This window comes from Musca autumnalis, unplaced genomic scaffold (assembly GCF_047663935.1).
Source record: "Musca autumnalis isolate F117 unplaced genomic scaffold, ASM4766393v1 scaffold_4, whole genome shotgun sequence".
NCBI classification, from domain to species: domain Eukaryota; kingdom Metazoa; phylum Arthropoda; class Insecta; order Diptera; family Muscidae; genus Musca; species Musca autumnalis.
In genome coordinates this window covers 146,099,544-146,111,054 of record NW_027411977.1, presented here as the reverse complement: position 1 = coordinate 146,111,054, position 11,511 = coordinate 146,099,544, and the positions used below count along the sequence as shown (strand labels likewise).

The 11,511-nt window shown below is 34.5% G+C and overlaps 2 protein-coding genes across 2 annotated transcripts; one reads left to right on the top strand and one right to left on the bottom strand.

Annotated features, from left to right (window-relative positions):
* The first annotated feature begins 1,260 nt into the window (after positions 1–1,260).
* Positions 1,261–3,965, top strand: TSG101 (tumor susceptibility gene 101). Its single transcript, XM_073986074.1, has 9 exons — positions 1,261–1,459; positions 1,586–1,670; positions 1,736–1,801; positions 1,864–2,027; positions 2,090–2,198; positions 2,270–2,505; positions 2,562–2,774; positions 2,832–2,965; positions 3,348–3,965. The coding sequence occupies exons 1-9, from the start codon at positions 1,412–1,414 to the stop codon at positions 3,532–3,534; spliced, it is 1,242 nt and encodes a 413-aa protein (XP_073842175.1). The 5' UTR covers positions 1,261–1,411; the 3' UTR covers positions 3,535–3,965.
* A 5,125-nt stretch (positions 3,966–9,090) lies between these two features.
* Positions 9,091–11,170, bottom strand: kud (oligosaccharyltransferase subunit 5 kud). Its single transcript, XM_073986113.1, has 2 exons — positions 11,054–11,170; positions 9,091–9,430 (listed from the first exon to the last, which is right to left on the bottom strand). The coding sequence occupies exon 2, from the start codon at positions 9,427–9,429 to the stop codon at positions 9,184–9,186; it is 246 nt and encodes an 81-aa protein (XP_073842214.1). The 5' UTR covers position 9,430; positions 11,054–11,170; the 3' UTR covers positions 9,091–9,183.
* Positions 11,171–11,511: the final 341 nt, after the last annotated feature.

Below are 11,511 nucleotides of genomic sequence, written 5' to 3'. Positions count from 1 at the left end.
AAAGGCTATATAATATAAACATGCCCTTTTTTATGAATTTAATCCTTCCTATTGTGGCTTGTTCGTGGAATATGCCATGCCAAGGTGGCTGTTAAGATACCATTCCACTGGGTTATTGAATGAATTTGGATCTTTTAGGGATCACAGTCTTGTAAAAAGAATGGGCGAAGATGGTAAAAAGGTGACATATAACTTGCACTCATGCTTGAATAGAATCTTTGGCATCGAAAATTTTGCTGGGAACCTTAGCGAACAAAGAACAATACAAAGGCACTTAAAATATGTCACTTATCATCTTGAGTGGCCGCAAAGTTTGGAAGTACCTACAAAAAAAATTTTAGAAAGGTGTTGCTCCTGATAGGATCCTCTTCCATTCCTATTTTCATCATATGATTCTGAACCGCTTCCCATATCTGAAAAATTTTGGCCAACTTCAACTCCACCTCCAAATTACGCCAAACTCGATTGAGGTCTTCCTTGCTTCATTGATACACGGATGAACATGTATAGTTGCCAAAAGAATTTCTAATTGTTTTTTATTTGTTACCTTTAACGTAAAACACAAATAAATACAATTGATTATCATTGCAAAAGATTCGTTTCTTGTCGATTTTTTCTATAAAAAATGTCCATAGTTACATTTTTTTGTTCAACTCACCTTGATTTCTGTGGTGAGAGAAAATTGCCTCACATTCTCACTTTTTTGAAATTTATGATAGCTACTTTTCTCACGAACGTGAGTTTTGTTCTCCCTTATGATGTTTATAATAAGGGAGGAGGCGAGAGTGAGAAAACTCACGGTGAGACGATGTTCATGATTGGGCTGATAATTCATTTCGAAAAATCACAGGTTGATATTGACAACGAAGACCTCAACGAATTGGAGGCACGTTTGTATGCTCAAATACATCATGAGGCAAGTTCAAGTTCTATAGATGTCTTACAAAGTATTCATTCTCAACAAATTGAACCTGATGAAGCTGAAAGCACTGCCGTACTGGGTCGACGAAAATTCAGCATTTAGACCATCTGCTTTTTCACATGTATGACATCAGATGTTGTGTATATTAGTATACCCAAAGTGACAACATGTACATGTGAAAAAGCAGATGGTCTGATGGCCGCCTGAAAGAAAGATTTTCAAGTAAAAAGTGGTAAAAATTTAAGATTCTTGCACGTAAAGGAACAAAACTATCGTGTCCGTCGTGTCACCCTGTTATTAACGTATATTATTCAGTTTATGTATCCCTAAATAATTTTGACATTCTATTACTCATCAAGCAATACGTACGTCAAACAGCTGAAAAAATACAAGAAAATATATATTATATTAATTATATTAAGCATAATACAATTTTGATTTCTAATAAAGCCGAAAAAGAGAAAAGTCGCAATTAAATCGAATAGCAAAATGGTGTCCGCTGCAGAAGAGGCACAAATAACAAAACTATTATCAAAGGTGAGCAGGCATTTAAGTCTTAAGAGAACAAAGGATGAGAAAGCATATAGCCCTTTTTTTGCTGAGACAATCGTTAATTATTGTTTACAATTTGATAATATGAACTATCTTCCATATTTTGTATAGTATAAACATGTGAATACAACCAAAAAGGAGGTAATTGACGTGGTCACAAATTATCGTAGTTTAACGTATAATTTGCAAAAATTCGGTATGTAATCTAAGGGTGTTGTCCAAGACGGCTATATAATAAAAGTAATTTTAATTTTATTCTAGTGTTCAATGATGGGAGTTCAAAAGATCTATTCAATTTGCAGGGAACCATACCCGTGGTTTTTAAAAGTAAGTGTATACTTTTATGTCTTTTCTCGTAACCAACTATTTTCCACTATTTCACTTTTTAGACAATACATATTACATTCCAATTTGTATTTGGTTGATGGATACACATCCAATGAATGCTCCAATATGCTACGTGAAACCTACGCCAACAATGCAGATCAAAGTTTCAATGTATGTGGATCATAATGGACGTATTTACTTGCCATATTTGCATGACTGGCAGCCAGTGAGTTTTTAATGACGCGCAATTAAATTCTTATCTGTCTAAATACAATTTCGATTTTAAAGCACTCTAGCGACTTATTGTCCCTTATACAAATAATGATTGTTGTTTTTGGCGAACATCCGCCTGTGTATTCCAAGCCTAAAGAACAAGTCGCGCCATATCCGACCACGGGTAAATACAATTTAAGCCGCATAAATATAGATGTATGCCTCAATTAAGAAAACTATTTTTATATTTTACAGGTTATATGCCACCCAATGGTCCAAATACATCATCTGGCACTGGAGGCTCTTATAATCTGCCATATCCCGCCAGTGGTGGATCATTTCCCCCATATCCTCCCGCAAGTGGAAACAATTTTGGCGGTTTTCCACCTTATCCTCCATCTGGAAATGTAATTCCTGCTGCAAATTCAGGCCCTGGATATCCACCGTATCGTATGAACTATCCTCCTGGTCCCGGTTATAATTCAGGATATGTAAGCACTTTCAATGATTCCATCATTCTGACATTTAACAATCCCGTAATTCACAGAATTCGTCGAACGCTAGTTCTACGGGAACTATTACTGAGGAACACCTAAAAGCCTCTCTAATTAGTGCCGTCGAAGACAAACTAAGACGCCGACTACAAGAGAAAGTGAATCAATATCAGGCCGAAATTGATACATTAAATCGTACAAAACAAGAACTGGTAGAAGGCAGTGCAAAAATCGATTCGATAATAGCACGCATGGAAAGGGAGCAGGTAATTTCACAAAAATATCCTAAAAAGGCAAGTTTTTACTAAAATTTTGTACTTTAGATTGATTTGCAGAAAAACATAAACATTTTACGCGACAAAGAAGAAGAATTAGAAAAAAGTTTAGAATCTTTAGAATCATCGGATGGTATTGACCCAGATGAGGCTGTTACCACAACAGCCCCATTGTACAGACAGTAAGTATTATTTTACAATAAACGACGTTAAGATTTAAGGGGTCGATTATGGATGGCAATCCAACTCCAGTTGCGTTGCCGACAGCAAATTTAATAATAGAAAATCCATTTCTGTATTGAAATTCATACTTTTTTACAATCGAACTAGTAACCAAAGACTCAAAACACTGACATTGAATGAATTTTACAAAAATGTCTGCCGTTTCACTTATTTTTTTTTTTTGTGTGATTTTCACTTCTGGCAACGCAATTTAAGTTGAGTTGCCATCCATAATCGACCCCTTATTGGCGACAAGAGCTAAGATCTTTAGTATTTGTTTGTATTCTAATCGAACCAAGAATTAGCTAGAGATGGATTGACTGACGGTGTTTTCTCTTTTAGGTTGCTTAACGCCTACGCCGAAGAAGCAGCTACAGAAGATGCCATTTACTATTTGGGAGAAGCGTTGCGTAGCAGTGTTATCGACTTGGAAACTTTCTTAAAACATGTTCGCCAATTATCTCGTAAACAATTCATGTACCGAGCATTAATGCAAAAATGCCGACAAAAGGCTGGACTTGCCGGTTAAGTGATATATTCATCTAAAAAAACGTTTTCACAAAAACATCAATCCAATATGATGAAGTAAACAGTACGACTATGCAGCCATAACTACTGTGGAATTAATCGTTATCAAATAATATTCTAAATATTTATACATATTATACGTTTGTATACATAAAAGATCAAAATTGACATGAAGGCATACTCAAAGCGTCTTACCTTAAGTTTCCATCACGTTTCCGCATAAGTTTCAATCAATTGTTCTGTTGTAATATTTTAAGAAGTTATTACTGGAAATATCTGTGTATTTAAAATATGCATAGCCAGCTAGAAAAATGCACAGAATCCAGTATCGAAAAATAAGTCACTTGTTTAATAATTGTTTAAAAGCTAAGTAATCGACATTTTATATAAGTATATTGAATCTAAAGGAAATAAACAATTATCTCAATAAAATTGATTTTTTATCTCTAATTGAGAAACCTTCGCTCACACCCCACCCAAACAATACAAAAAAGTTCATCCCATATAGGGTGCCCAAAAAAACCGGTTTTTCCAAACAAACGGCCGTTTCTAATCCCCCTTCTGTTCCAATTATTAGTATTGTTCGGTTTGGGTTTGTTTTCATCCAGTGCTTCCGCTGATGATTGCGATGTGCTTGCGCCGGTTGCAGTGCTTGCGATCCTTACAAAGAGCTTTGCATTGCTTGTCTGCAGTGCGTGCATTGCGTGCTGTGTTTGAAGCGCTTGAATATAACTCACATATTGCTGAAAAAAGAACTATAATTATAAACAAAACATACATAGTTATACTAAAGTAATGATATTCAATGAAACTTTCATTACTTTATGTCTCCGATCTTTATGGGCTTTAAACACATTAATCTTATGAAGGCTATAAATATGTTCAAAAAATCATTCAATCCAAACAAATAATTAGGTAATTACAAATAGCAATGGATATGCAAATGGAATGGATAGCAACTCAACTGTAGTTGCGTTGCCAGAAGAGAAAATCATACAATTAAAATAAGTGAAACGACAGAAATGTGTATCAAATTCATTAAATATCAGGGTTTTGAACCTGTAGCTATTAATTTCATTGTAAAAAGGTATGAATTTCAATGCGGAAATAGAAATTTCTATTATTAAATTTGCTGTCGGCAACGCAACTGAAGTTGGGTTGCCATCCGTAATCGACCTCTAAACCACGAACACTGAATTGTCGGTTGTGGTCGTTATTACTTACATTCGTTCCAGGGAATGTCCAATTTGTTGAATTTAATTAATTTAATGGCAAATTAAATGAATTTAATGGTTTATAATTCCACGGCCACATTTTTCGGCGGGATTCAACACAAAAGACAAATGAATGACAAACAATTCAGGGGGTTAACAACAAATTCACCAAAAGATGTCAGTAGCATGGTAGAGATTAAGTTGATGATCTAACCATGGCACAATAAACAAACAAACCATATACAATTTTTGTTGAAGTTGTTCCTAGCTACAAATACCTATATGTATTTGATCCGATTCATTGGCTGCACAATCTAATGTAAAAAATTTAAGGCAAACACTGTGCAATTTCGTGGTAATTATGCCAAAATACAATTTGTAAAAAGATTTGTACATTTTGACGATACATTTATCCGTGTGGCAGAAGCAGGTTATGCATATGAGAGAAATGTTTTCGATCACGTAAATAAAGTTTTTAATGAAGAAGTCGTAAATACTTTATGACTTCGTAGAGGAGATAATTGATTAGAATTCGAAGCTGCGAAAAATCTTCTGATAGGTTTCTTACCAATGATAAAATTATTTCATAATGAGAACAGCTTCCACTTTAATGAAAAACAAACAATTTTACAAGATACATTAATCTTTTTTAATGATGTAAGTTTTCCAAGTTCATTAACAAGTAAAATTCTTGTTAGATCTCTTAAAAACATTTTATACATACTGGACCATTACACAGTGTCCGATTTTCCAAAAAAAAACCTGGCCAAAAATCGAAACAAAAATTTATCAAGTTACACTAAAAAGGGTCAGATATTGTTTATAGGAGCCCAGTGCGTGTAGTTATGAAAAAATATATACATTTCTTGTTTAATTAGTGGGTATAAAAGCAGGGGCCTAATTCTCGCATACGTGATCGAGTTATTTCGATCGATATTTTCAGTATTTGGATTACGGCACCCGTTGTCGAATACACTTTCGAGTGAAATCTTTCGAGTTTCTGCCCGCCACACATTTGCTGTCGAACTGATTATTTTTGTGGCACAAAACGAACTTTAATGAAACATTTTGCAATAAAACCAATCAAAATCACATACTAAAGACATTTTTCCAATAAAATTAGTAAAAAACTAGACAAAAAGGGACTGTTTCTTAAAAATTAAAAATATATTTTCCAGTGCCAGAATGAGATTTTTATATTTTTACATAGTGGAATTTATTTCGGAGTCACTATTACTTTTAATTTTTCACAATTTTCTATTATTTTATACAAATTTCATGTTTTCATTTCATTTTACGAGAAACTTGCCGCGCAAAATCTTCTTTGTTTGTAATATTTTGTGTTTGCCATATGTTTCACCGTTCGATAACAGTATGTATCGATAACTTTTTTAAATAATTTCGATCGTATACGGGAATCCAAAAATTTCGATCGTTCGTAATTTGTCTTCGAACAAAAACTCGCTCGATAACGGATGCGAGAATTAGGCCCCAGGTCGAAGTGACACTATTTGGAATTTTATTTTTTTTTTAATATTTAAGTTGTTTATAAATCTATGATAATATGCAAAATAAACAACGGTTTTTAAATATTTTCTTTTTGTAATTGTAATGAAAGGTATGTGAAACGTATTTGAGATGTTCAGTGTCGCCAATGAATTGTGCGTTCTTTAATAATTGATGTCCGTACTTGTTAATTTTTTTCAAGATCAATTTTCACAATAAATTATGAAAATAGTTGTGAGTAAGATCGTGTTGGGCCGTGTAATTTATCATTTCATAAAAAAAGAAGGGTTTTTTACCAATTTCCATCGAAACATCCTGCACATATTTGCACTTTTCGTTTTTATGTGATATTTTGTCTTGCAGGTATATACAAATTTTCTTTCATTCAGAATGTCAGAATATAGTATAGGGTCACTTTCTGGCGTTTGGGCATAATTAAGAGTTTTGATATATTTTAAGACCTATAGTAAAATTTTATGGCGAACAAATTTCTAGAATATTTTGGTCTGATACGACCACATTTTATAGGAGATTTTAAAGATTTGTGGAAAAAGGGACCGTAAGGACCCCTTTTATGACTCGCACGAGGGTTAATTTTTTTAAGACAAATATTTTTCGCATTCTTTTCAGTAAAGTTGCCAAAGACATTATTCACCTAAAGTGCAAGGATTCCAAGTGATCTTAACTCAAATATTTTCAAAACTGTAGAAATTGTGGAAGCTTGCACCCCTATTTTAGTTTCTTGGGTTTTTGGCAAAATTGATACCGATATTTCCTTGGTATGTAATGCAAATAGAGATTTCATTTCTTTGGTGACTTATAGTGAAATTTAGCTGAGAACATTTTTGTCTTTGACGCCATTCTTCTAAAATGATGCTTTGAATAGTATCAAAAATGTAATCAGCGACCCGAAAAACCTAAGAACCAAAGGTTAGGTCAAAATCCATTAATTTTTAGAGTTTTGGCCAGGTTTTTCGGAAAATCGGACACTGTGCATTATGGAGATGTTCCTTTAAACAATCTAACAACACATGCAAGCATTGAAAAGCTTTTTGCAGATATTAGAAGACGTACAACACAGCTTCATTCAATGCTACAAAGATGCGGACATTAAAATTGATATATAATATATAAGGCATTTTTTGAACAATTTAAAACTGACAAGGGCGTTGCGAAAGTTATGAGTTAATCGAAGATCTGCAACTTTCTCTTTGGTGATCTTTATGCAGCTTCAATAAAATCGGCGCTGGCTAAAGCACAAAGCTGCCCCATGTTATCCTACATATGTAGTTAACCCTTATGTAAATGCTTTAAGACGATTTTTCCCAATAAGGCAGAATTCACCTTGTGTCCCTCCTTATTAACATAACATACATATGTTCATATAAAAACGCCGTTGTTAAAAAACTCAGCTAAATATTGCAATAATGTATTAATACTTAACGACTACTTTTTTGGTTGTTAATTTAACAATAATTTTCGGTAATTAACGACAAAATTTACCGACCAAAATCGTTTTTTAAATTGTATACAGAAAAGCACTTACCGAAAATTATCGCTAACTACCGAAATTCGTCGTACGTTGCTTTTTTATAATCTTATAAAGAATGGTATACCTAGTGCCCTAAGGAGAAGATTTACTTTTTTACATTTTACTAGAAATCCCCAAATATTTATTCCTTTGATTTGGAAAGATGTCTATTCTAGGTCTTTCTTAGTCAGAATTGCACGATTTTGGAACTTTTTATTAATAGAACTACGTACTTTTTCTCACACCAATAATTCTTTTCGTTTGAAAATCCTTAGATATATATATATATATATATATATATGGGTGCCGTCGTGGTGCAATGGTATGCACACCCGCCTTGCACGCTGAAGGTCGTGGGTTCGATTCCCCGGCCAGTCAACATCAAAATTTTCAACGGTGGCAAAATACCCCTCAGTAATGTTGGCGACATTTCCTGAGTATTTCAGCCATGTAAAACTTCTCTACAAAGTGGTGTCTTAAGACACGCCGTTCGGACTCGGCGATAAACAGTAGGTCCCATATCATTGATCTAATATTAATCGGGGTGCACTCATTGATATGAGAGAAGTCTCCCTTGTCCCGTACGGGATGTTTGTGGAACAATTATATATATATATATATATATTATAAGTCACTCTTTTAAAAATCAGCACATGTTGAGTTACTACTCTCTCGACATTTTTTGTTATTGTTTTTCTTTAACTTTTTTTATGGCTGGGGAGCCGAAAAAATATATCTGCATTTATATAATAATTAATCGTTATATATTAATGTATTTAAGTAAATTTATTGAATATATTATTTTATAACTCAGGTTTTTTGTCTTGAGATACGTGTATTTGGCCTTTGAGGCTTTATATCATGTATGAATTTTGAAATAAATAAATTTAAAGGTATCGGCATTTATAACCGGTTACCCGACACAAATAACCGGTTTTCACGGTTAACCGAAAATGTCGTTTTTGGCGAAAACAGGTTTCGTTCTTGTTACTCAAAACCGGTTAGGTTTTGGACACCCTAATCCCACATTTGCATCTAGAATTATCGGGATCTAGAACTCCTCGTGACAGTTCTTAAAGTGGACAGCTATGGTTCTAATTACAATTGTGTACAAAGGGTTTAAAATAAGTAAAAAATTCTTACTTATAAGTAAGAAGTTTATGGTTAAAACCCTAACATAACATGTTTCTCGGTGACAAATCTCAGCAAAACGTTTGTAGACCGTGCTCATCCATATGAGAGTGGTATCGGTATCCCTGGCTCTACTGAGAAATTACTTCTAAAATAATTGGTTTCACATAGCATGTTTACTTAAGGTTATTTATTGGAATCTTTAAATACGTACACAATGGAATTTTGTCGAATGGGAGTTTCAGATACTTATTTTCCGAAACATGATTCATATATAAATGCCAACTGCTAACATCAAAAACATTATTCCAAATCCCAAAAACACTGATCCGCACAAGCTTATCGCCAACTCTTTGAAAAGTGTCTTCTCGTTCTTTGCATTCTTAGGCCGTGAAACAACAAAAATGAAGAACCAAGCCGTAAAGAAAGTTCCGATGATAAGTAAAACAGTTGCTAAATGGGGGAAAACAGCTGGGTTTATGGGAGAAATGTATCGTTGCATTGTAGATTCCATTCTGCAAAATAAAATAGAGATTGAGATTACTATTTACATGTAAGCCAAGCTTAATCTCATATTTGTTGTTTTCAAATTTAAAAACAAGTTTAAAGTGGGATGTAGTTAAAATTGATTACTTTTGGGGATGGCAGAGAAGACTAGTTTCGTCCAACGCCACTTGGACTCATCAGTTCTCTTAAGGGCTGAGTATATAAGCACTACTGCTTTGTGTCTGTGCTGCTTGCGGCACACTGCCACCTGCGGTTGGTGTATTCCAGAAATTGTCAACGGCACTGCCGTATTGTGAATTACTCAACGTTCCACCATGATTGTTTAGATACAATTGTTGTTGTTGTTCATGCTGAGTTTGCGGAGTACTGGTAACTTTTGCACTACCATGACCGTAAGGCGTTGGCGTTGACATTTCTTCTGTGACCGTGACACCAATCTCCTCCGCCGCCTTACTATTCTCCTCATCAATACAATCCCCAGGCATCGTCTTGGCACTGTTGGTTACTATTTTCCCACAGCTCGTCTTCTTTATCGTTGGTGTTGTAGCGTGAATTATAACCGCCATCACTACTGCGACCACTACGATCTCCACGACCACCGTCCATGCTGCCATTCACCTCAATGTCTGTGGAGACTTTCGCCAATTTATTTTTCAATTTTGATATTTCTTTTTTTGCATCTTCGTATTGCTGTAACATGACTTTTAAAGCCTGCTCCATTTCAAATCTTGCAATATCGTATTTTGTAGGCAATGTTTCCGTGCCCACTCCTGCTCCTGTCGTGCACTGCAATTGTAGCTGCAGATTTAACACAGTGCCATCGAGAAAGATGTTTACACATTGCCGCAAATGCTCGCATTGGAGCACTGACAGGTTTTCCCTTTGTGCAATCATATGGTCTGTTCCAGAACTGCAAGAATCTTGGTCTGTTCCAGAACCTCCAAGAAGCTACTATTTTTTACTACGATAACATTTTTTCCTTTATGTCATCGGAAAAAATAGTACAAATTAGTAAATTCTTGCAGTACTGGAACAGACCATCTACTAATTTTTAATATTTTTTCCGATAACATAAAGGAAAAAATGTTATCGTAGTAAAAAATAGTAGCTTCTTGCAACTTTTGGAACAGAGCAATAATCTAAAACACAATAATTAATTAACCCACATATGCCCAAGGCTGATAGTGATTATGATAACGATAATTTTTTTCTATATCTTTCCCACAAATTTTGTTCACTGGGCCCCTCCCAAATGGTGCCGAGATGCATTTCTAGCTATATCCTTGAGGTCAGAAATTAAAACGGTACTTTAATAAAGCTGACAGGACATTGGGCATATCTGGGTTAATTAATTGACACCGCGTCTGGCCATGCCTTTCAGGCGTTGAGCTTCTTCACTGGGCAAGGAACGTAACAAGGCTTCGGCCGATCTTAAAGACAGACTTTTGCCAGAGATGCGATGCTGTTGCTTGGTTGTCTGTCTCCCTAGTTTGAGGAAGCAGAGCGACAACGTATTAAGGAAGAGATAAAGGCTAAAGCAGCTGCTGAAGCGGATGCAAAAGAGATGCCAATCGCGATACTCGTCCAATTGAATATTGATATAAAAATAATGATTTGATTTTTCCACTTACTTTTAATTAAATTGCAGGTTTTATGAAAAAAGGCTACGCTGTACGTGTCCGGTGAATTACAAGGGCTCTATAAATCGGTTAATGGACAATGATAAATATATCGATATATAGATTTTATTAGCGGGTTTCAGGAAAAGTTATCGAAAAACATAGGGTGACAAAGAACACTCAATTAATATCCAGAAAAAAATTGGTAGTTGTCATCATGGTAGAATCATTACAAGGTAGGGCATAGCAAACAGCTGATTACAATTTTTTCTATTGGTTTGCTTATTCTTTCAAATCAGTATAAACAAATTGTGTATGTTTGTGCATGGTTTTGAAAAATATGACAAAATATTTTATACTTATTAAACTTCAGTCGAAATGAAAATTGTTATTACAACATTTATTATTTATATTTATTACAATATTGTGATGAAACAAACTTTTGAACATATACCGAAGCTGACTCTGTA

Bases quoted from the DNA above. Each gene is read 5' to 3' on its own strand.
- TSG101 (XM_073986074.1), top strand. From the start codon at position 1,412: ATGGTGTCCGCTGCAGAAGAGGCACAAATAACAAAACTATTATCAAAG. The intron at 2,199-2,269 runs GTAAATACAATT...TATATTTTACAG, and splicing joins CGCGCCATATCCGACCACGG to GTTATATGCCACCCAATGGT. The intron at 2,775-2,831 runs GTAATTTCACAA...TTTGTACTTTAG, and splicing joins CACGCATGGAAAGGGAGCAG to ATTGATTTGCAGAAAAACAT.
- kud (XM_073986113.1), bottom strand. From the start codon at position 9,429: ATGGAATCTACAATGCAACGATACATTTCTCCCATAAACCCAGCTGTT.